This window comes from Aquila chrysaetos, chromosome 2 (genome assembly GCF_900496995.4).
Source record: "Aquila chrysaetos chrysaetos chromosome 2, bAquChr1.4, whole genome shotgun sequence".
Classification (NCBI taxonomy): domain Eukaryota; kingdom Metazoa; phylum Chordata; class Aves; order Accipitriformes; family Accipitridae; genus Aquila; species Aquila chrysaetos.
The window spans coordinates 30,548,869-30,573,362 of record NC_044005.1 but is presented as its reverse complement, the minus strand read 5'-3'; the positions used below and the strand labels follow the sequence as shown (position 1 = coordinate 30,573,362).

The window sequence follows — 24,494 nt, the reverse complement described above, 5'->3', positions numbered from 1 at the left end:
TCTGGATTTCTTTTTTAGCAGATAGCACTTGTGTTGTAAATCCCATTTTAAGATACTTAGCTTTCCTCATACACTGTGTATGGTGCTTAGGCATCTAACTTAAAGGCCCTGGGTATCACAATAAATAAGTCTCTCTATCGATGCCTTAATTGGTGAATGCAGGAATATCCCAGGATCTGGAGGTGTTCGGTCCTGCCTTCATCATGTAGCTGTCTCCTCCCTTCTGCATGTGGGTTCCCATGGGCCAAAAACAGTGCTGAGGCATGCTCAGACCAGGTTTCCAGTTTAAATAAGCAAGGGACCAGGGCTGTTAAGACATGAAATGGTGTGCGCTTGTCAGTGTGTGTAGGTGCAGTCTTATTGAGGAAGGCCCTCAGTTTCCACAGTAGATAACTTTCCATTTTTTTTGTAAAGCTTGTTCCTGGATACTGATACTCTTTTTTTTTTTTTTTTTTTTTTCTTTCCTCAAACCCCCAGTCTCAAATTACTGTTGAAACAAATGTGTGATTTTAAAAAACAAGGCTAGCTTAGAGCTATATAGATTTAATACTATAATAATAATAATAATAAAATAATTCTATATTGACAAGAATATTTATTTTAAAAAAATTCACAGCCTAAAATGCTACATTTGAAAAATGTGTAAAATTTCTCAAATAACTAATACTTACTCTAGTGAACTACCATTATATTAAAAGGGGAAAAAAGTATTAATTTGTGGAAGATACAAAAGCATCTAAAATGTGGTTTTATTCGAGAGCGGGGGGAGAGAAAATTGGTGGGTACTGTTTTGTGTGCAATTCCCAAGTATATTTTAAAAACAACATTGAATTTTTATAGCCAAATTATATTTTCTGCTAACAGGGAGTTGGGGAGGGATGAATAATAGAATGATTGACAAATCTTTTAGGGCCTGATTTTACAAGATGCTGCGCACCTCCTGATTGCTGCCAATCACTTTCATTTTCTTTCAGTTGATCCGAGAACATATGGCATTATTCAGATGGTGCTGAGCACCTTCAATCACAGTCCTTGTAATGCCACAACATCCTCATTCTGTGCAAATGTGAGAATTGCTGTTGACATTTTAAATTGGAGGGTTATTTGGTCTTTGTCTGGACAAACTCCCAACTGATATAAATGGATGTTCTGCCTGAGGAAGGATTGCAACAGTAAACAATAAATAATCAATTTTATAAGCACTATTGTATATACGCAAACCATGTGAAGTATCGATTTTGGTTCATAAAATTCTTTACCTCTTCCACTTTTATTTGATGGGGAAAAAAACCCCGTTCTTATGGAGAACTGAAGTTTAGTTTACTCTCAGTGCAAATTTTGAAAAGTGGAAACTCTGGATGTTATGTGCACAAGGCAGTTCTTTTTAAGGAGATCAGAAAGGTGTTTAATTTAAAAATTAAAAAAAAAATCAATTTCAACATACTGATTTGTCCTGCATTACAGTTACCTGTAGAGAACTTCTAGTCATGTCTATCTGTTTTTGATGCCTCTACAGAATAACTGTCCAGCATCCTCTGCCCAACCAATCAGAATGTAGGAAAATCTACCGATATGACGGAATCTACTGTGAATCTACCTACCAGAAGTATGTTGAAATCTGTGTGAGTCTTGCCTCTAGCTCGTGCATTTAGTGCTCGTGCTCTCCCGCTATTCAGAAATTACACGTGTGTTGAAACCGTACACTTCTACTTGTGTGCAAAACCTCTACAGCAGGGACAGAAATATGTTGTTTAATTCTTTGAGATTGTGCTCTAAAAGCTAAAAAGCAAATAAAAAAACCTCTAAGACTTTACTAAATCTCTTAGGTATGCTTCTGTACAGTGCAATAAACAAGAATGTATACATGAGAAAATCTAGGCAAAATGTATTGCACAGGTGCTTCACATCTTAGGGATTTGAAAGGTGTGTTATGTATAAATTAGCTGTCACTTTTTTCAGTTGTGTAATGGAATGATGAGTTGTAATTTGCATAATCCTTTAAGAAGTCAAATTATACTGTCATGTAGCAGACTTAACATGCTAGCTAGGATTTCATAGCTTTGCAGCTAATTAGTATGTACCTTACAGGACAGTTAAATTGAAGTTGAGTCCTCTTGTTTTGCAGTCATTTGCCTTTGTCCGTTGCCCTAACAGAGCCTGCTTTTGTGCGTAACTCAAGATCGTTACTGGTGCTTCTGACAAAAGTGCTATTGCTGTGGGCAGGCAAATGCAATGTGCTTGACTTCTGTTACTTTTGCGATCAGTGAAGTCTCTATTTTACTGTAGTAAGGATTTAATAATCTGTTTCTACATAGAATTGGAAAGTATATATTTGATAGGTATATTGTAGATGACTTTTGTTTTAATATATTGCAATGCATTATGAATTTTCTGCTATCTTGCTGGATTTTGAAACTGCTTTCTGTCACTTAGTGTTTACTTTTCACACTCCAACTATATTCTTGTCTTGTATCCTGGTGTTATCATCGTCATCTTGTGTATAAGAGATTTCATTTTCCAAAAAACCCTTAACTTCTAAAAATCATTTGTACTCTGCATTGCAACAAAATGTTTCTTTGGCAAGGCAGTCAAACTCATTATATTTTTAGGTCATATTCTCTCATCCCCTCCTTTTATTCCATAACCTGATGCTTGTTTCCTGAATCTTTTCTTTTAGTAATAGGTACAACCACATCAGTAAAAGCTGTTACTTCAGTGTAAATGAATATCATTTTGGTTTACAGAAGTGAGAAGAAAAGAAAAATCTAGATTTATTGATATAATTACAGCATCAATGTAACTTGGCAAGCCAAAATGAAAATCTGACCTATTGCTTGGCTGTTTTGCGAATGGCTACTTATGGTGTGAGATACGATTTATTCATGATTTTACATTGACTTATAAGTGTTTCTTGCACTTTTTGAATTTTTGATGGTTTTCCCTTCTATCTCTCCAAATAAGAGTAACTGAAGCAGTCTAGATATAGCATGATTTTAAATGTCATGATAGAACTTAACTTCAGTGATTTTACTTCTCTTGTAACTTCAGTAAGTGTAAAAATTTGTTTGTTTAAATATATGAAGCAGATTTGTTGTGCACTATTTATATCAGTTTTTAGAACAACTTTAAGATTTTGAAACTTTGTGGAAATAAGAAAACTTGGCACAGTTTGTCATGAGTGTTAAATACAGCAATGGCTTCACTCTAAATTCTGCAACGTAGTTGATTATATTAGTTTTTAAATTAGGTAGAATTTATAGTCAGTATAGTTAAGTTAGCTGTGCTAATCACAAGATGGAATAGTAAATGTTTACTTACAAGTAGGTATACAATTGCAAATAGGCATTGGCTAAATAACTTTTCCAAAAAAGGCAAAATCCAAAAATCAGACTGGTTGATGAAACAGTGTTGATTTTGACATCTGTTTTGTCATTCCTGAAATGTGAATTTTGAAGTATTATAGCCCAGTTCACCTCACTTGTAAAAAGTGTGGATTATTTTGGAAAACTAACAGCTATGTCTTTCTACAGAAGATATAGAGTGCTTTTTGATTTGTGAAATTTTCTCTTGGTGGTGCTTCCACATTATTTAAGCTCTCTGAGGCATTCTTTCTGTCTTCTTCCCAATGGATGCTTTTGGTACTTTTTCCCCATTGTAATTTATTTCCAATGATATAACAAGTTACTGAAAACTGACTAATCAAGACCAAAAAAAATCAAGCTATTTTCATGACACTTTTAAAGCGTATACTTTAGTGCTACAAGACATATGAACATTTGGTACTAGATGTTCATGTGTATCTCTTATGCAGGCTCAGTCTCTCCCCTGATTAGATTGGGGAAGGGGAAATGGATGTAAAAAGGCCACTGGTGGTCAACAGAAAGGGCTGTGTGACCCTCCTCTTTCCTGTAGGATAGCTTCTGGGCTGGACACAAAACAGCAAACTACTTATTCTGAGAGTTAAAGGAATTTTAAGGACTGGCCATACATAGTAGGACAGGTAACAAAATCATGGATTTGGGAGCTTGACTGTTTTGTCTCCAACTCATTTTAAAATTAAAAGTATTATACAGAAAGTCTACTCTGGATTTATGCTTGACCATGTACATACTAAAGGTATTTTCTGTAAAGCTACTTAGCAGTTGAAATCGAGATATTCTGTTCATTTCTGTAAAAAAATTTGAAAGGATCATACCGTGATCTTCTACTCCAATAATACTTTTCAGAAAACATTTGGGGAAGTAACCTTTTTTAGTCAAATCTTAGTGCTAATACATACTACAAATAACAGTTTGTAAGAGTTCTTAAAGGTGTAGGTTAGTAAATACATTATAGTACTATTAAAAAAAAAGATAACGCAAAAAGCTTTTTGCAACATAAGCTCCTGAGGAGCTGGACTAATGATTACATTAGCTAATATACATAAAATAGGCAAAATAGTAAATATTTTAATACAGATGACTCTAGGCTATGTATGATCTTCTTGCAGTTGAGTCTCATAGCTGCTGCTACCTATCCCGCTCGGAACAGTGTGGAACACACAGTTTCAAAAGCTGTTGGCAAAAGAACAGGTACTTCCCCCCTGCATTGTCCACCACCTTGGTTGCCACGGCTCTGTGTTGTTTTAGGTGGCTAAGCATGTTAATATGCTTTTTAAAAAGCTCTAAAGTAAGCTTGAAAATAATTACAAATTGTTTCTGTGTTCACTAGCAGTAGAGACTAACGCACCAAGCATTCTTAAAAAATTTTACCATTGTGTTTTTTGAAGTAGATGACATGTCTCGAGCTATGGAGGTAAAACCAGAGGCCTCTCAGTTACTGGCCTGCAACAGAGCTGTCCATCAACTCCTGAATATTTCCCCTTTTCTTTTCCAGTCCCGCAGCTGTAGCCAGGAATGTCCAGGCTCTTCTGTAATGTCAAACAAAATTGACAACAAAAAGAAATACTTCTTGTTCAGTTCTAGCTACTTCACTATAACGAAACTGCCAAGGCTTTTCCTTCTTGCCCAGGTTGAAAATCCTTTCTTCTGCTTGCTCAGACACCTATGGTTTGCACTCTTGTTCACCTTTATGGAGTGTCAAACAGTGAACAAAGCCCAGTTAGATGATCTCCAGAGATAGCTGAAGAGGAGCACAGCTCCCTGCCCACGCTCAGGTTTTATTTGTTGCTAAATTACAAGGAGTAATGGCATGTCAAGAATAGGGGTTTTTTGCTTGTCTGTAGGGAGTCTCTGTTGTGTACAAGCAGAAGGTACCTCAGGGTTTTTTTTGTTCTCAGCCTGGAAGTTATTCCATTCATAAAGTGGCCCTTCAGAGTATCACCTGGATTGTGAGGAGAAATTCTCAGTTTGGTGGCTGTTGTGTGCTATCTCCAAAGCAAGGGTGGAAGAATCATCTCTGCCTCATTTCTTCCTGTCCATATTAAGCAGACTTAAAGGTCATGTCTCTCTTCAGGAGTATAGAGAATAGGGAAGAGTTCTACATTAAGGTATTTCTTCTGAAATCAAGAGCATGCAATAAATGTGTAAGGAAAACACCTTGCTCATTTAAATCCCAGAAATACAGCTATGGTCTTATTAGCTCTTTTCCTTTCATTTCTCTGCAAGTTAGTGAAATGAACACAGAACAGAAGGCTCATTGATTCCAGTCTAAAAAGCAGAGCAGTTTGTCCTGGAAGGTGTAGCTTGGTCATACACACATTATCATCCTGAGCCTGTAAATGCTCAAAACATCCAAACTTAACAGACCAAAATAAGCTCCCCTCAGACTATATGTCGACTCAAACCCATAAATATTTGTACAACTGAGAAAAGGAGGCACAAGGCTAAACCATTCCTGTCAGCCTCTAAGGTTTAAATTAAGATTTTTGTATTTATCAAATGGATAAAACAGAATTGCTTTGTACGCCGAAGAAATCTTATGGCCCTAGTAGACAATACAAATGAGAATGTACACATTAAATGGGCCAAATAGTTCTCCCAGGGTTTCTAGTGAGGGAATTCAACCAGATATAGAACATGGGAAAACGAAGGATTTCTCAGGGTTGTGGAAGTGGTCTGCAGTGCTCATCACCACGGTAATGTGGACAAAGCAGTAAAAGGCCTGCAGAGGAGGAGCTAATGGTTCCAAATGGAGATTCACCACTTTGACAAACCCCCTGATGGCTCCTCTGCAGCTGGGCATGCTGGTTCTGGTCAGTGCAGTCATTTAAGCAGCATAGAGAAGTTGATAATGGCTGAAAGCTCATTATCTATTTCCATCTTTTTGTTTCTTAGTTGTGGTGTTGCATATAAATTGACTTGGAAAGATGTAAGACTTTTCAGACTCTTTCTTTGTATATCTTGACTCATCTGATATCATATAGCTGAGGAAAAGATACAGTAGTTTGAAACAATTGTTTTAGCTGTGGGAAAAACACATAACACGTAGGACAACATTCAAGCTAATGTTGTAGGGTACATGGGTTTTTTCCAACAATGACTTCAGTATCCCATGTTTAGGGGTTAACCTAAGAGAGAACATACTGAAGAAGCTGCTGTTTAGTTTGATCTACTCTAGTAAACCAGGAAGGAGAGGCCCCTATCCTCTTGCACAGTGGATCTTTCTTTCTGGTGGTGTTCCCTCACTTCAGATCTTGATTTTTTTCCTTGCAATGTGAGTTTAATAGGTGTATTTGAAGAAGATTCTACGTATCTCCTCTTCATAAATTTGACCTCTTCTTAGAAAGCATTGAAAGCTAATAACCTAATTCATTCTTTATCAGCAAATGGCAGAGAAGCCACTACTAACTTATGTAACAGGCCTTTTAATGTACATCACCTGATTCTTTCAGCCTGTGTGAGGCTGCCTGGCAAAACTTTATCCCTGTCACACCTCCCTACATCTGCTCTCACCTTTGTATAGCTTTGAGCGTATCTGTGGGTTCTCTGAGCTGAGCTGTTCTAGATATTTTTTGCAGGAAGGAAAAAAGTCTTTAACCAAGTTTGAAACACATCCAAAAGTGAGCCAATGTCTCCTTACACGTAAGATATGAGAGCGGGCTTTCTCTGGGTAAGAAATGAGATTAGCTGTGCCACTTTAAAATGATTAATGATCACTGGCTAGCATTAAGTTGAGCATCTAATCCTTGGCTGATTGGAGCATTTGAGAGAACAGCACTCAAAAAATATAATTTTTCAATAACAGAAATTTTGTCATACTTCTATTTCTATTATGACACAGTTAGATGTTGCACTGGCTTTAAAATTTTACTTTGAGATTAATGGAACGTAGCCTGAATAGAGAATAGGTGCGATGCATACATATTACCTGAAAATTTTCTTCTACTGAATAACAAAGGGCCATGTTTAGGTTTTACAAAATACTATTCAGTTTATATTTCAGTACAAATTTTGAAGATTCACTTAAGCTTTGCAGTATCTAACTGTAATATCTATTCTGAGTTAAATCCTGAGGTGAATTTAGTATTGGTCAATTGACCAATTAGGCAATTACCTTTTGCTGTCTTGCACGCAATCCATGTTAAACTGGCTGGGTCTTCAGGTCCCTTAACCACACCCTTTCAGTAGGATATTAGTCACAGTCTGCTAATTCCCTCTTAAGACAGGTTTTTTTAATACTCTACAGAAATTGTTTTTGCATTTCACTTTCATTTCAGATATGAAGGGTTCTTTTTGTGTTGTTTGTTTTGTGGGTTTTTGGGGGGTTTGGTGGTGTTTCCCACACACCACCACCACCACCCCACCCCCCCCCCCCCCTGCCCCGAGTCATGTTACTGGTTTCTGAAATGGAGAGATCAATTCAAATTATCTGTGACTGAGCTACAATGTGTATTCAGCAAGGTTTCGCTTTTCCCATGCTCTTCCAGTAACTTGCTGCTTTGCACAAATACAGAAGCATTAATACCAAGTATATCCAAAATATTACTTGGGGAAGCAGTGAGCAAGATAACAAGTTCATCTGGCTTACTAACAGTTTATATGATCATTCCACAGCCTGGGGGAAGGGGAAATTATTATCCCTCAAATGTAAGGAGCTAACCAAATACGTGCCCTAAAGCTCACGTAAGTGCCATGAGTTGCAGTAACAAAGCTATCCTGGAGCATTTTAGGTATGTTTTGAAAGGTAGAGTTCCAACTCTTTGCCATCTTTTCATTTAAAAGAACAATATAAGACAGTAACACAGTCTTGCAACTTCTGGTCCTTTTTAGAAGGAAAATACTGATTATACAACTTCAGGTGAAAGAAACTCCTGCCTTTCTTTAGATGAACTGTACTTACTGTTAGTTAAAGTATTGTTACTTCATTTTTAGTCTGAAGTTTTCTAGATTTTATGTAGCAGAAACATACCAAATCCAGCATTAAGAAGCTGAAAAGTCTGCCTTTGGTATTCACGATACTCCTCAGTTCTTCCTCTGCCCGTTTAGATATTTGTAGACAGTAACCCAGTGATCTCTTATCCTCTTCTTTGACACAGGTTTCTCATTCTTAGCAAGGCAAGTCTTCCAGAATTTGAATGCCTCTTGTAGCTGTCTGATGAAGTCTTCCTGGTTTGAATACTGGTATAGTCTATTAGTTGTTCCTGGGGTAGTGCTCAGGGATCACAGATACAAGCTAGAACCATGTTGTTACGTGCTGTTTGAAACAAAGATTCTCTGTCTCAACATTGGTAATGATTTATATAATCCTATCCAATTGCTACTCCATGTTTACTTCCTTGTACATCAGAGGATCTTTTTTGCTGCTCTAGCGAGGGTATTGCACTGTAGGCTAATATTAATTTGGTTATCCACCATAATCCATATGCCTCTTCCCAGGTTGTTACATTGTCTTTGTTTGGAATCTGTGCTCGTAGTTACGAGATAGACAGCTTTGTGCTCAGCTGTGTTAAAACACATCTTATTCAGGTGAACCCAGACTGCCATGCAATCTGTGGAACTGACAACTCCCAGGTATTTACCATTTTATTATCTTCTGTGTCATCTGCAAATTTTACTGGGAAGGATTTTATGTTTTCTTTCACATCACTGATTTATTCTCCTGCACAGGTACTCCATAGGGAATAAAGGGCTCAAGGAGTTCTTTCCCTGCGCGGAGTACATGGGGTAGACCTAATCCATATTTCAGAGCTGCTGGTCATAATGGCTGGGAGCAGATTAGGGCTGCCAGCACTGATGAGTTGCAACCAAACAGGGGCAGTGAGTCATGAGCATGCTCTCTTCACTTGCAGCAGTATGAGATGGCTGCAGCCTTTCTTTAAAGTAATGTGAGGCTTGTTTTGCATAGTGATGTTGTTGAAATACAGAAGACAATTCTCCCTTGAAAATTTGTGTGTCTGTAGTGATGGCTACTAGTGAATGCCTTTTTTTTTTTTTTTTTTTTTTTTAAAAAAAAAAAGCTATTTCTGGAAACAAAGCTAGATTATTTGCAAATGGTTAGCAAATTTAGTGAATCCGTTTAGCCAGAAAGAAGGGCAAAGAAGCGGTTTTTGGAAACCCTAAAATCTTTCATATTAGTTTTCTTCCTAAATGAATTATTTTAAACTTCTTTTCCAAATGATGCTTTTACTTAGAACTAAATCTGCTTTTCAAGTGACTAGAAGATTAAATAACGAAGTCATCAAGTGTAATGTTTTATTGAAAAATAAGTTCAGAGTTTACCAGAAATTAAGCTTTTGGCTAACATTTTGTCCCTCGTTTTTCTTCCACCTCCCAAAAGGATTCCTTTCAGAAAATCTCAAAATCATGCTCTGAAGATTTTTTTTTTTTTTTTTTCCCCCCTTAAGTTGGCTACTTAGCAGACCTGCGCAGCACTGTACCTGGCTTAAGTTTAAGGCTTAAGTTGTTCAGCGATCTATTAATTCTCCTAGCTAGCCATAGGGCTTCATGATACAAAAGTGACACAACTCATTTTTCACACCCAGATACAGTAATATCACTAAACTTCTGACTTATCTATGACAAAACTGTTGACTTTCTGGTAAAATTCCTCTATGATAGCGGTATCTGTAGTCAATTTAAAGTATTTACGCTGATTTGCTTTCCATTTAAGACAAATACTGCTCCAGTTTAAACATGCAAAGATTTAGCAAAGTCTGCATCACCTCAAACTGGTATACAGAAAACAAGACTTGCGTTACATTTTGTAAAATTATTTTTTTTTATTCTACAACATTTGTCAGGTGTTTATGGTCTTAAAGTTCCATGTTCATGCATGCACATATACATATGTGCACATACATACACACACACTTTTGAAAAGAAAGAAAATACAATCATTTTAGGGAAAAAGACAATGGAAGCGTAAAGCATACTTCTACCTGAGTGCAATAGGAAGGTGACAATTTTCAATTTATGTCGTTTTTAGGTATAAAGCAATTCTGTGGTGGTGTTCTAAAAAAAACCCACACCAAAACAAAAACAAAAAACCAACCACCAAAACCCAGCCACAACAAAACTGGAATACCATATGAACCCAAAATTGTATAATTAAGATGCACCTTTAATTTCTGGTAAATGGGGAGTAAATTTCTCCTAAATACTAACAAAAAATCTGATCAACAAGAAGGAAAGCCTCAATCTGTCACACTTCAATGTTTTCTGCTCATTGAGAAACAGGAGACTCATGAAAGTACATACCTTCTGCTGTTATAGTTGCATTGAACTTTGTCTTACAGTTTCATAAGTGACATTGGGTCTGTGCCATCTTTGAGATTGCAGACTGTGATGCAGAGTAGTTTAAGATGCTGTATCATGTACCATTTAATCAGGCTGCACTACTTGGAGTATGTGTTGTGTACTGGGAATAATTTGTGTGTAAAGTCTTTCCAGCTGCATCTATATAAGAGGTGAAATTCCCCTAACTCTGCACAAAAGTCAGCTAAATGGACTGTGGGGAACGGAGCAGCAGTTGAATGAATTAATTTAATGTAGCTGTCCGTAGCTGGCTGTGACACTGCAGTGTGCTTCCTCCGCAGCTGACTCGCAGCCAGGACCCGTACGCATCTTTGTGGAGTTCTTGGGCTGCTGAATTTCTATGCATTGATCAATTGTCTCCTTGCCTAGAAGTGTCCTGTATAGTTTTCCACCCCCTTGCTGAATTCCAGTGACTTGCTTACATGCCTAGGGCAGTAGCTCCATAAGCCTCATGACTGCAGTGGACTTTGCTACCTATTATTATTACCTTTGCTACCTCTAAGATTGGAGGTCATCACAGTGTTAGGAGAGGGAACACTAGCACTGTCCCCTTCTTCTGCATATCCTTTCATGTAAGCTACTGTATGTGCTGCTTCACATGGCTGAGGGAGAGGGGCTGTTGTGCATTCCCCTTTCCCCAGTGGAAAGTCTGCCATTTCTGAGAGTACTCTCCGCTGGCAATTCTCAGTGGTGCACATATAGACAGTCCAGGCAAAGGGAGGCAGTGCAGATTTTCAAGCTGTAAGATGGCTTGTGTAACCAGTCACACTGCAGGGTGTGATGAGTTTGGCAGCCTGTTATTCCCAGGGCTGTCTGGAAGCACCACAGGGTCGTAGGTGCTCCCTGAGCTAGGCTGTACACTAGGCAGTCTGTCACCTGCATAATCAGTGACCAATACTCATCAATGTATTGATCATAACTGTGCTTTGGTATATAGCATGTACTGTTGCTTTGTCTGGCAGTATTTTCTTTGCTTCAGGAATGCTGCTATGCTCTACATTTTGAGCTGGATGTTATACTAAAAAGGACATTCATGTTTTGCTAACTGGGCAAGTTGAATTGAGTGGGTTTTGTTATTCAGGAGGGATAGAAAATGATCAAAATATTTTGAGTGAAGTACTGAGCTAAGATTAAGAGCAGAATACAAGCCAAGTCTATAGTATATTTTGGTATAGCTTAGTCAATTGCAGGTATTTCAGTGGTGTAGTATCCCACTTGGACAAAACTGCATCAGCAGAAATCTCTATAGCAGATACTATTTTACTTGTAAAACTGTTCTTTTAGTGATATTGCTTGTTTTGCTAATAAGTGGTGATTTTCCTGTACGATTCCAAAGCAGACCTTTGCTGATATAGCTCATTACATGCTTAGTTCTTTGCCACAGTGGTGTACGAAGACTGTTCTGTTGGCAAAATGCTCCTAATCCAGACCTCATCTAACTTTAGTCATTCACTTTTCTTGATTTCAAAGCTCAACAAAATAGGACTGCCATTGTAGAATTTGAAGGGACGTTAGTTGTTCCATGGCTTTGTAGTGAATAATCATTGGGATAAAGAGACTCAAGAGCTGTACTGCATTTAAAAATCAATCCTATTTTTCATAATATAATTAGGTTTTTTTCATTTGAGATATTCTTGTTGTAGACTTAAATTAAGGGTGAGAAACCTAATCTTCTGTGTTGCTTCACATATTTCACATATTTCACTTTTGGTCTTCGTAGAATCCTGCTGATGCTGTGATTTGCCTGATTAATTGTGACAGTGCTAAATCCCACATGGTTGAGCTGTTTTGCCTTAAAATCAAACGATGTAAATGAAAACTTTCCAAAAGTATTCTGAGCTTTTTCATCCCCTCAAAAATCTCTCAACCAAAATTGAAGTGAAAGGCCTGGTGATCATAACCTAGCCAGGCACAATGCCTTGCTGCGTGTTTTGGGCAACACCTAGGTATTATGCCTAAGAAAGCATTTTATGGTTATCATAGCAGGAGGCCTTCTTGCTTCCAGGGGTAACAGCATGCTTTTAGAATCGCTGCATTGCTGCTTGATGACTGGTGATGGTTATGTTACACGCTGGACCCAGCGTGACAGAGAGAGGCAGTTCTGATTCATATCACCCTGGGGAGCATCAGGCATGCATCCAGACCATGCATCAGCATCAGTGGTAACTGTGGCATTGAAATTGCTAGAAAAGGCATGGAATCAGATAAACATCCATAAAAGAGTGCTACTGAATGGCTGTGAAGTTCACAGCTGGTAGATTCATATCTTATGGGAGCATGGTACTATGTAATGGGCAAAATCTGTTAAATTTACTAAACAGGTTAAGGCAACTTCATTAGATAGGGTTTTTCCATTGTTGATGTTGGCTTATTTTTACCTCGCTTCCTCCCTAAATGTACTTGCAAGTTATAAACAGATCTTTTGTGAGATGTCAAAAGAAGTGCAAATCAACCGCTCCAGGCCTAGGTTGTCTCATGGAGGTTAAACTGAAACCTAATTACTGACGTTGTCACTAAATGGAATGAAATACATTTCAGAATGTCAAAAGTTACATTAACTTTTTTCTGACTTTTGTCCACTCTACGTTTTTAAATTTCTCTTACTTAGATACTCTGATGTACTCCTGCAGCAATGCCTACTTCACAAGAGTAAAAATAGTCCAAGCAATGAACTATTCATCTTTTCCCCTAGTTTACACCAAGTATTGTCTATTTTAGGTTGAAAATCAGGAATAGAGCTTCTGCCTTAATTTGAGGGAGACTCTGCTTTTAGAATCTTTTAAGAATTCATAAGAAAGGTGAAGAAATGTCATGTTTTACAGATGGTCGGATCATTTTTATATGGGAATTGGCTGACACTTCAATGCACTGGCTTTTATTAGGATAAGTGCCCTTTTCCTCAGCAACAGTTTAAGGAGGTGGAGTCCTCTTCTGAGCTCCCAGAGTTGTAGAGCCTCCTCACCTGGGTGCTTTTTAAAGGATAGTTAGCACTGACCATACACCTCTTGCAGGCGTCTAAGTGCAAGGACTTTGTGGCATGGCAGCAATACGCTCATGGTTACAAGTGGGAGTCTTCTTGTTTGCCTTTACTTGCTACTGGAGAACACCACGTTCCTGATGCGTGTGGTCTCACTCCTGGCTGCCTATGAACACTCTTTACCCATCTGCAGTTAGGATGTTTGCAATAAGCTGGAGTGTAGCAGAAAATGCTATCCAATGTCAGGCTCTGCAAAGGGGAAGTAGGGCTTTACAAGGGCTCCTCTGCTCTAGGAGTCGCTGCTCTGTGTGTTCTAAGTGTGTTTAAAGGCACGGTATAAGGCTTATCTGTTTACAGATATCTATTTGATAAGAGGTGATTTGGTGAAATATATTAAAATTCATTTTGGTACGTAGCTTGTTCTAGATTAATATTTGTATATTGTTGTAACATTTTTCCACGTGGTTACCTAAGACTAGTTTGTAAATGTCAAAGTAAATAAAGAAGTGCTTACTGATGGTCATCATACCCCTCCTATTTGTACCCACAATACCATATTTGTGGTAGGTTTTGCAGGCTGGCTTGCTTTGATGACTCTTATGTGTAGATATTTTTGATTGACAGATAACTAAATTCAGCTTGGATGGCCAAATCCAATGTATGCAAATATCAACCCTTTATTGTTGTGTTTAAGCAAAATTTTACATCTGTGTTAGAATGAAAAATATAGTTTGAGTTGATAGGGATGTTGCGTATTGCATAAAGGTAGCAAGATGACATCAAGAACAGAAAATTGTTGTATTTTAAGCCAAATGCAGTAGTAACTATAAACAGGCAATTACTGTTTGTGTCCTGTCCTCCCCCCCCCCCCCCACTTTGTGCTTATGTTTTGGTACTGAAATTGTCCCCGCCACTAACCCATATTCCTGTTTATTCATTGCTATCCCCATAGCTGCTTCTGTCACTGCTTATGCTCACTGTTCTTAACCTCCAGCCCTTGAAAGATGGGTACGTTGTTCATTATGGCAGGCACACCAGCACTCTGTAGAGCTGTTGGGAGTGCTTGGATAGGTAAAGCCGTGCCTGATACTGGTTTTAATGTGCCCATCACTTCCAACGATGTTTCCCCTGGCTTGAGGCTTGTGTTTGGGAGACCACAGTATGCATTCCAGATGGCACTGCAAACAGTGTCTGCCAGGGAAAAACAGGTAAATATAATGAAGCAGGGAGGTAATTGGGGAACTGTACTGTGTAATTTGATTATGGCCTCAGATGCAAGGCACTCAAAAAATACTAGTTAAAACATAAATATTGGTGTTACAATGTTTATTATATGGTAGTAAACAATCCATTCAATAAACATATGAAAATTTAGGTCAGAACTGTAATTTACCACAGTGGTGAAGAAAAATGTTGTGGTAGAATGAACTGTCGTGCTCTTGCTTACAGTGTGGTGGTTTTTTTGGTTTTTTTTTTTTTGGCATGTGGCTTTTTCAATGTTGTATTTGATAGCAGATTTAGAATATGAAAATCATGCTGGTTTTTTTTTATCCTCATTTTAGTCAGATGAAAAAAATCTTGATTTGTATATGTACAAGAGAATTTTCTAAAAACATGTTCTACTATGTGATAACAATTTTTATAAGTGCGCAGTGCATGAGTGTGTTTTCTCTGAGCCTTTTTCTTTTCTTAACTCCCTTGCCCATGTCCCCACCTTCTTTCAAGAACTGTTAGGAAAAAAGCCTGGATACCTTGAATAAATTATTTTTTTTTTTTTTTGTCATTTAAAGTCTTCAATGTCCTTAAAACCCAAGCAACTGCTTTCTGCCTCACTAGTATTTCTTGAAAACAAAAAGTGGTTTGACAAAAATTCTATTTTCTTCCAAAGCACTGGTCACACTTCTGGTTTTCAGTTCCTAGCGGAGTAATTGCGTAGCTTTTTCTAGAAATTGTTTTTTCCAGATTGTCAGAGGAAGATTGGATTTAATATAAATTCAATAAGATCTACCTTTCTTGAGATGCATGGGTCTTCATTAGATACTAGCTGCTATTACCTTTAACTATTTCAGTTGCCATAAGACTGGTGTCTCATTTGCCTTGTGCCTTGCATAGTCACTAACTCCTGGGTGCATAAAATCCTGTCTAATTGGAACAGTAGCATTTTACATCTACTGCAGACCCTGTCTTTTCTTAGCTATGTGTCATAATACAGTGTGAAGTCTATATAAAATATCCATAGCATATGGGTCAAAGAATATTTGTAGTGGAAGGAAGTTCACTGTTTGTAATTTCGAAATTAAGTGCAAATACCTAGTTATTTAGGATGATTACCCTCTGTACTTGTGGCTTGTATGGAGGGGTGGATCACCATATGAGCCTGCAGCTTGCTTTAAGTAGCTAATTACATCTGCAGACAGGTATGAATTTGGTTGTCACACTGGTGTGCATGTATATGTATTCAGGGACAAACAAACATGTACAACAGGAAAGTTAAATCATTCCCATTTGATTCAGAGCATGCCTATAGGAAGAGTGGTCAGAGCAGTAGAGAAAAGAGCACATCTTAACTCCGAGTCTTTAAAACGGTAGAGCCAGAGACACTCAATCCCTGGACTTGGACTTCGGAGGGATGAATGGATAACATGCTTACTGAGGCAAATGAAACTTGTGCAAGGTGCAGGAGCAGGGTCCCTGGTTAGCTGAAAGTCAGCTGAGGCAGAAGAAACGTGGCCGAAGAGAATAGCACAGGCAGAGGCTGACTGCTGCAGTGGTGAGGGGAGAGAGGCGTATGCAAAGGGGAGAGCCCTGCAGCCCTCAGAGGGCACTGCTTGAAGCCCATACAATTCTCATGGGTGATGGGGAAACTGGAGAGCGGTATTGTCTAAAGCTTTGTGTGCTAGTGAAAGTAAAGGGTACTTGTTTTTGGAACCCATGGAAAAGATCTGTATATCTTTTGCTTCAACTTTTTTATACACTGGAAGGGGTGAGCTCAAAACCACAGGGGTTAGAGCTCTTTGCTTCTGCTCCCAACGGCTGGAGAACAAGGCCAGCATTGTCTTGCAGGAATAAAGTAGGCTGTCGTGGAGGGGGATCTAGGAAAGCCCATGCCTAGTCATTGTGGCAGGGAAATCGCTAAAGACAGTGATACAGTTTTCTCAGACTAGAGGAGGCTTAAAAGCTCGTGGATGTAGTGAAACCCAACACAACAGCTAGATGAGTGGAAAGGAGTCTTCCACAGCTGCCACAGTATTATGCATCAGAGGGAAGAACTGTTGTATGCCAGCTTACTGTTTAGATTTTACAGATTGGTCAGATACACTGAACATGTGCTGACTGCAGTTGTAACATTTCTGGAAAAGAAAACAAGGCCTTTGAGTTCCATATCCATCTAGAAAACTCATTTGGAGAGATTTAACTGCTCTGTGCAAGTAGCTAATTGCATGATCAGTTGCAGAGTTAATCAGGGCACAGCAGAGGAACACCTAGTTAAAACACTTCTGTGCCCCTTCTATAATGATAGGTGGAACACTGTTTTGTGATTTTCCTGGGTTTTGGGGATTTCTGCGGTGGGTTTTTTCTGGGGTTCTCTTGGATGAAGAAAGGTTTCCTCATTGTGTAGTGCAGTTTTCTTCCTTCTGTGGACAGCAAAACTGTAGGCCTTTGAATGGCAAAAATATTCAAATCTGACCCAAAGCTCCCACTTGTTGTTATTAGTCAGATTTAAACACTAAGTTTACCTATGTTTACTGCTGAGTGCTTGTGGCTATTTTTTGGTTAAATATATCAGGATTTTGGTAAAACTCCACTGTCTGGTTAGGGGCTAGAATCAAACAATGATCTTTAAAACCAGAATATTTTATTGATTTAAAAATTGGAATCTCGGAGACACAAAGACAGGGAAAACAGCTTTTTGTGACTTCAGAATTGAGATGCCAGATACTCCAGTACACTGGAAGGTGTGGAGAGTTTTCAGATCTAGAAGATGGATTTGCTTCTTTTCCATTGAAACATTTAAGGAAAGCAGGATGGAATCTTAAGCTTTTTTCTGTTTTTATCTATTTTGTGTTTCTAGACTTTCATTTTAATGTATTGCCTATAATTGCATCATTAGTGTTCTTTTATTTTGTCTCAGAAACGTGTCCTGAACGTGCTTTTATCTCTCCTTATTGTTGCTTCTAAACCTCATACTACTTCACCACTGTGGCACAGCTAATGCTCTTTTCCCTTGCTTAAGCCTACCGCAGTCTCTCTGGCCCTGCCGTCAATCACCAGCTGGATGCTGAGACAAATTTTTTATAGCAGCTTCTGTCAGTAAAGAGAAAATATTTTGAAAAATACAGTCTAAAAGCTGAATGTCAGCCTGCTGAGTGGCCTGGTTAAACAGGAGAATTCACTCTGCCAAGTTTTTGTTGTTTAGCTTTTTTCTTAATTAAAAAAAAAAAAAAAAAGTGGTTTGGGGTCTAGCCCAAATAATAAACAAAATAAGACTTTCTTGGCAAGGATTCATGATTGACTAGCTTACTAAAATTCTTAAGCATTTCCATGACCATTTGTTTCCACCTTTCTGGTCCTTGTAACGTGGAAGTTTTTGGTCTGCTCTGGGTGTGACACAGAGAAGTAGCAAGAACCCATAAACTCTAGTAGCTCTGTCAGGCCCCCTGTAGTCCCCTGTTTTGTTTTCTTTTTCAGCAAAAGCTAAATGACTGTAAAAGTGTGTTGTTTCTGCTGTTTCAAAGTCCTACAAAAAGCAATACTCTGTCTTTGCAGGAAGTATTCCAAAAGATACTCTGGATGTCCTGAACAATTGCACTTAGTCCTCATGACCAGGGCAAAACTCACTCAAAAGATTTAGAGAGGCAAGAAGCAGCACACCTTTTTAAAACCACTTTGAAAAAGGATGGTGGAAGCACATGGCATAATGCATAGTAAATCTTGTATTGGAAAGCCTGAAACCCCTTGTTGAGAAGTTGCATTGGTCTCTTGAGCCAGAGAATATTGCTGTCCTACAGATATATTGTTGGAAGCTGCATTGAGAAGTACAGCCTACTTGTTAGTTGATAAATAGAGATTAGAATCATCTACTAGGCTATTTTATGGTGCTTGTTAACAATATTTACCTTCCTAAATTGATTCAGCATAATCCTCGCTATGACTTTACCTCATTTTTTGGAAGACATATAGATAATGTGGTACTTCATATAATGTCTTGCATGTCACGGAAAACCTGCTGTATTTCCTTAGTTGAGTTGGGTGGCAGGATTATATTAACATAGATTTGGAATATTTGAGCTCCCATAGGGTATGGTGTGTGGTTGATATGACATGACTTGCCTTCAACAGTTGTTTTAACAAGATATCCTTCATATAAAATATACCAGGCTGAAAGGCATAACTGAGTGAGTTTAGTAAGAAACACTGTTGGCAAAATTCTTCACTTTCATCTTTATCTGATTAATTCAAGCCTGAATGTTACAGAGAAAGTATTTTTTAACCTAGCATAGTACTTGGTATGTTTATTTAAAAAAACACAAACAAAACAAAAGCAAACAAACAACAAAAAAGCCAAAACCCCACCCACCCCCCAAACCACCCTTCTATATTATTTAGTACAAGACCATTTTTAATAAATTGTTAAACTCATTGCAAATGAATGTGCATTTCTCCAGTTGAAACCCATACTGCTTAAAATATCTTCTCACTCCTCCTAAAAACTGTTTTAATAATACATTAATTAACACTTCTGTAGTACTTGGCATATTTAACACACAAGATAATTTACAGTTCCTAATATTTTAAACTGTGTATTAAAAAGACTAGCTTTAGCGAACAGAAAATACACTGAATATGAATATAGCATTAAACGCTAAACATATAATTTACATGTAGCTTGGTCTTTAATTTATTAAAAATAGATATACTTTAATGTCTTGATAATACTGGTAATGTTATTTGAATTACTATTAACATATTTTTTTCAAATTCCTGCTGATGGTTTATTCTTTTTATTAGTACTGTGCAGACACTTAATATCTAATAAAACCAATAATTAACTTTTGGTTTATATAAACATTTCAGATTTTATGGAAGAATATTGTATTGTAATTTTTATCTATTTTTTTTTTCCTTGCACAGGTCTTTTTTTTTTGTATGGACTAAAAATAGTCAGCCAAATTAATACCTGAAAATTCGTATTTATGTACTTATATCAAAAGGCTTTGACTGACCATGTACTTGAGAACAGGTTTCAGAAACAGACAGATTTTTACTGTCTCTTAACTTTATGCTGCAGGGAGATGCTTACTACATGAGGATACTAAATGGCTTGAGGGTTTGGTAATGGGATGCGGAGACCTTCACCTTAGGTCACTAGTTTGAACGTAGCCCAGGTGGGTGGAAACTAAAACCCATTATCATCCGATGGCTCCTGGATGGCCTGTGTGAAATGAGTTGGTGGTCCCAGTCAACTTCCTGGTAGAAAGACATCAATATTGCAGAATCAGCATTACAGTTCTCACAGACTGGGACCCGTGCTAGAACTCCTTGCAGAAAAATCAGCGGCCAGAGTGGGTTTGGGCACTGAATTGCCCTCTGTACCTGAAGCGGTTTGTGTAGGACAGGCAAGAAGCATAATTGTGTAACAGAATGGAGAAACCATTGGCGCTTGTTAGGCCAGGTCTGGCTTGTAAATACAGTTCCGGAACTGTTTAGCTATGTTTGGCTCCCACTATCATTGCTTACAGGGTGCTTCAGAGAAATGCTGCATGCTCCTTATAAGTAAGTGGAAGGTCTGGGGAAAAAGCCCAGACAAACAAAAAACACCCTCAGATAAATTTTTACACTAGTTAAAATTACAAAGTCTGGAGAGGCTATAATCCTGGTTGAATTTTCCTAGCTAACTCTCAAACTAGCTGGTTGAATCCCTCGACTTTTCTGCCTGGAATTCTGCCACTAGTCTCCAGTTGGTTTAGTGATCCTGGTACTAGAGGAGGAAAGTAATATATGTTATATTATTGTCAGAGGCAGTGAAAGACTCTTAATTGTAATCACTGTATAAAATCAGTGCTCAAAATCTAATTGTTGTGGGGAACAGCAAAGCATAGACTGTTTTCCAACCCACAGAGAATTGCTCTCATGGCTTTTATGCATAGTGGCTTGTGTGTCTGTCTTGAACGTGGTCCTGATTAGCTAGCAAAGCTCACCTGGCCAGATAAATGCAGCCTTATCAGGCATTCCGTGCTTTTTTGCTCAGGAAGTTGAAGGAGATCCCTTTTGTCCTTAGAATCTTCTGGGGATTACTGGTCCTCATGACTACGGTACACCGCTCCCCCCCTGAAAAAAAAAACAAAACAAAAACAAAAAACAAAACCCCCCAAAACCCCAAAAACAAAGCAAAAACCCCCCCAAACCCCCAAACCTAATTCTTATTTTTATACATGGGCCAAAGGGCTACACCACTAATGAGAAAGGCCATGTTTCCATCAGGTTATGGATACCTCCAGTCACACTTGCACCCGCTGGGCATGACATCATCAGTCAGAGATGATGTTTCATCCTGGAGAAGTCATGGGAGCAGGGTGGCTGGGGTATTTCACCTGTTATACTGAAATCCACTTCACTTCCTGCAATTTTTATTGTCTTGTGGTTATGGCCAGGTGGTGCTGGTGTTTCAGCTTCTTTCATGTGCCTCAAACTTGGGGGTGGAGTTACTTTAGAACAAACACAGAAGCATGTGTCATGTTTCTCATAAATTTCAAGCAAACACTTATTTCTCTTTAAAATACAGTAGTCCCTTCTCAATAAGTTGAACAGTGAATTAACTAATATTAAGATGCTGGGCAACTTTTTGCTGGTTGTGTTAAATTTTATGTTTTTTCTAAATATACAAATATAAAGGCTTTTTAGGTGGTATCCCAAGAGCCTATATAACTTAGCATATTGTGTATGCATCCTCCCTAGCAAACAGGTCAGATGCATAACATTAGGCTGCCTGAATACCCCCAGTTCCTCAAATATTCAGTGAGAATTTATGGATATTCAGTTATTTGACTTTATTTTTTAAGATAGTAATGCATACTTCTTTGCAGTGAACATTGTTCACAAAATTGCTGGAGGATTTTTTTTTTCCTTGAGAATAGTTAACAAAACAAAAGGTTCCAAATGGAGTATATGTTACTGTTTTAAAAGAACATTTGCCTATAATAGGCAAATAATAATAATATTTATACCTGCATCTATTTTGAGATCAATAAGTATCAAAGTTTCAATAAAAGCATCCACAAAGCTTGGGTATTGTGCAATATAAGATGCTAACCAATTTGAATGTTCTGTTAAAACACTATGATGTAAACAAAATTACAGGAAGCTTGAACGGAATATTATCTTTTCAACACCACTGGGGAAAAAAAAATTGATTCATTTGTTATATAGCAGTCTTTATCAGCTGAATTTCTAAATAATGGCTTATTTAACCAGACCTAGCTTGATAGTCATAGGGGGTTTTGTTAGATTTTTTTTTTTATGAAATAAAAAGTTACATCTGACAAAAGGAACCCCCTGATAGTTTTTAATATTATCTATTAATTTTAAATTAAATGTTTGTGCATGTTTACTGCTGTGCCTTTGTTTTTTGGCATGAGTAGTTCCAATCTGTAGCTAACAAAAATTTAGCAATTTGCGTTTTCCTACCATGTCTTTTCAAAATGCCTAAACCTAGTGCTGTAACTATGGATGATGATCTAGGGACTGCAGGAGTTAGACAAGTCACAGTAGAGGTTTGTAACTTCTTTTAATTTGCTAATCCGTGCATGGAACAACATTTCCAGCATTACCCAGAGATTAAGCCCCAGGGCCAAGGGCAGGGCCTCAATTTTAGTTTGCTAGTGATAGGCATACTGTGGTTAGAACTAGGTCTCTGCTGTGGACAATACCAAGTCTTTTCAATTTAAATTTCAATAACGGTAGCAAAATATTAAACATGGAGAACACGAATTAAAAAAAACCAAAACAACAAAAAACAAACCACCACCCTGTCTTTGCATTCAGTCACTTCCTTGGATAAAGTATATGCTGTAATATTGGAGACCAAAAATTGTTTACTTTTTTCAAAAATTGAAAGAAATATAAATGAATACAGTATGTTAATTTTATGCAAAATATTTATTTCTGAGGGTGTGATTATTAATGAGCAAAGAACAAAAAGATAATGATTTTTTTTTGTGTAGATGATTTGCATTAATGTTTAGCAATGTAATAAGTACTGCACTTCAATACAATTTTTTAATAGATTTTTGTTTACTCTGATGATTAACTGGTAATTCATTCACATTAAGTTGGCTGCTTTTAATGTAGGTCACAGGAATGGTAATCACTTTATTTGTTGATAGTAACTTTATGAGAGTGGAAAGATTTTGGAGCCATAGATTCAAAAAGTAACAATATTTTATGTAATAAATAGACACTAGCTTATTATAATACATCATAAAACCTCTTAAAACTGGAGAAAACATACATGGTAGCATTCAGATTTATTTTTTTTTAATTACCTTCCATTTTAAAATTTTTTTTTTTTTTTTAAATGAATATATACACACACAGATTTTTCTGAATTCAGAGCTTTCAGAAGGAACTCTTCACTCAATTTCTATGAGCTGGAAGCAGTACATAGCTCAGACTAAATACAAATAGAAGAGCTATCTGTAATCACTGCCTTTAGTATTTATTGGAATAACATACATTATGTGGTTATCTATTACTGCTGTATGTATTATGAAGGTAACTGTACAGTTATTTTCACTCCTGTTAAAATCCCTCCAATGCCAATTTTTAAGAAGGTAGCAAAAATATTACAATGCACTTAACCAAGGAAGCTGTTGTATCTACATCCAAATAGATGACACGGGTGGTGAGTCTTGTATGAACTCCAGAAGATTAACTAATAGGAAAGGCAAATTGAAGATCAGGTTAATGAGTCTGAGAGGTCCTGAATACTCACTATTCTGTAGAAATGCTGCATCCCGGGACAGAAGAGTCAAAGGAGGAACACATTGTCTGCCTTACTGAAGTGATGCTTCTCTTTAAGAGGATGGTCCTGCATGTTATGTATACCTGTGACTCCTGTTACCTTTTCTGTGACAGTACTCGTAGCAAGCTTGCAGAATCTGCCAGGACGTAGACTTTGTATTAGAGTTACATAGGCATAACACCTGTAGCTAGGTAGAGGTGGGTATGGGATACCTTTGCTATAGCTCTCTCCTTTGTGGAGTCTTCCCTTTCATATAGGCTCTTCTGTTATACTCATTCACATCCCAAGATGTTTACGGCATTAAGGATGTGTGTGTGTTTGATTTGTTTCCTGTCCTTTGAGTTTGGGAACAATGATTGCATATTTCCTTGGTGGACATCTTTAACTTCTTTGGGATTGTTGTCCTTATTAGGTACTGAACTAGTAAAGGCTCATGGCAAATGGTACCATGGCTCCAAACTGTGTATTACTGTTACTTAGCCATCAGTACGTTGAGGAATGGAGGTTCAAAAAGGGTGTCCTGGAAGTGTAAATCTCAATCCTTTGTCCACTCCGACTCTCTTTGTAAAGAATATAGTTCCCTATGATCTTGCAAGATAAATCATATAAAATCACTGTGCAGTTAGGATTTTCATTAAGCATAGCGCAAAAGGAGGTTTTTCATCATCTTTTTCAGTAATCGGTCGTATTTTCCATTGCAGATATAACCTAGTCTTTAACAGGCCTCTGATTTTGTGCAAGTGTTTTCTTGGGTCATAGAAAATGTAAGGTAATGAGATACTGCATTTGTTTCTTAGTCCTT

At 37.6% G+C, this 24,494-nt stretch overlaps 1 protein-coding gene across 5 annotated transcripts in view; it reads left to right on the top strand.

Annotated features, from left to right (window-relative positions):
• NPAS3 (neuronal PAS domain protein 3) overlaps nucleotides 1-24,494 on the top strand; it is a 629,276-nt gene that overhangs the window by 87,148 nt on the left and 517,634 nt on the right. For 3 of the 5 annotated variants that reach the window (XM_030000462.1, XM_030000432.1, XM_030000440.1), the window contains one exon: nucleotides 1,517-1,606. The exons of the other annotated variants lie outside the window; for them this stretch is intronic. In XM_030000462.1, the coding sequence (XP_029856322.1) occupies nucleotides 1,517-1,606 (90 nt within the window). The remainder of the gene's footprint in view (nucleotides 1-1,516; nucleotides 1,607-24,494) is intronic. 5 annotated transcript variants of the gene reach the window in all.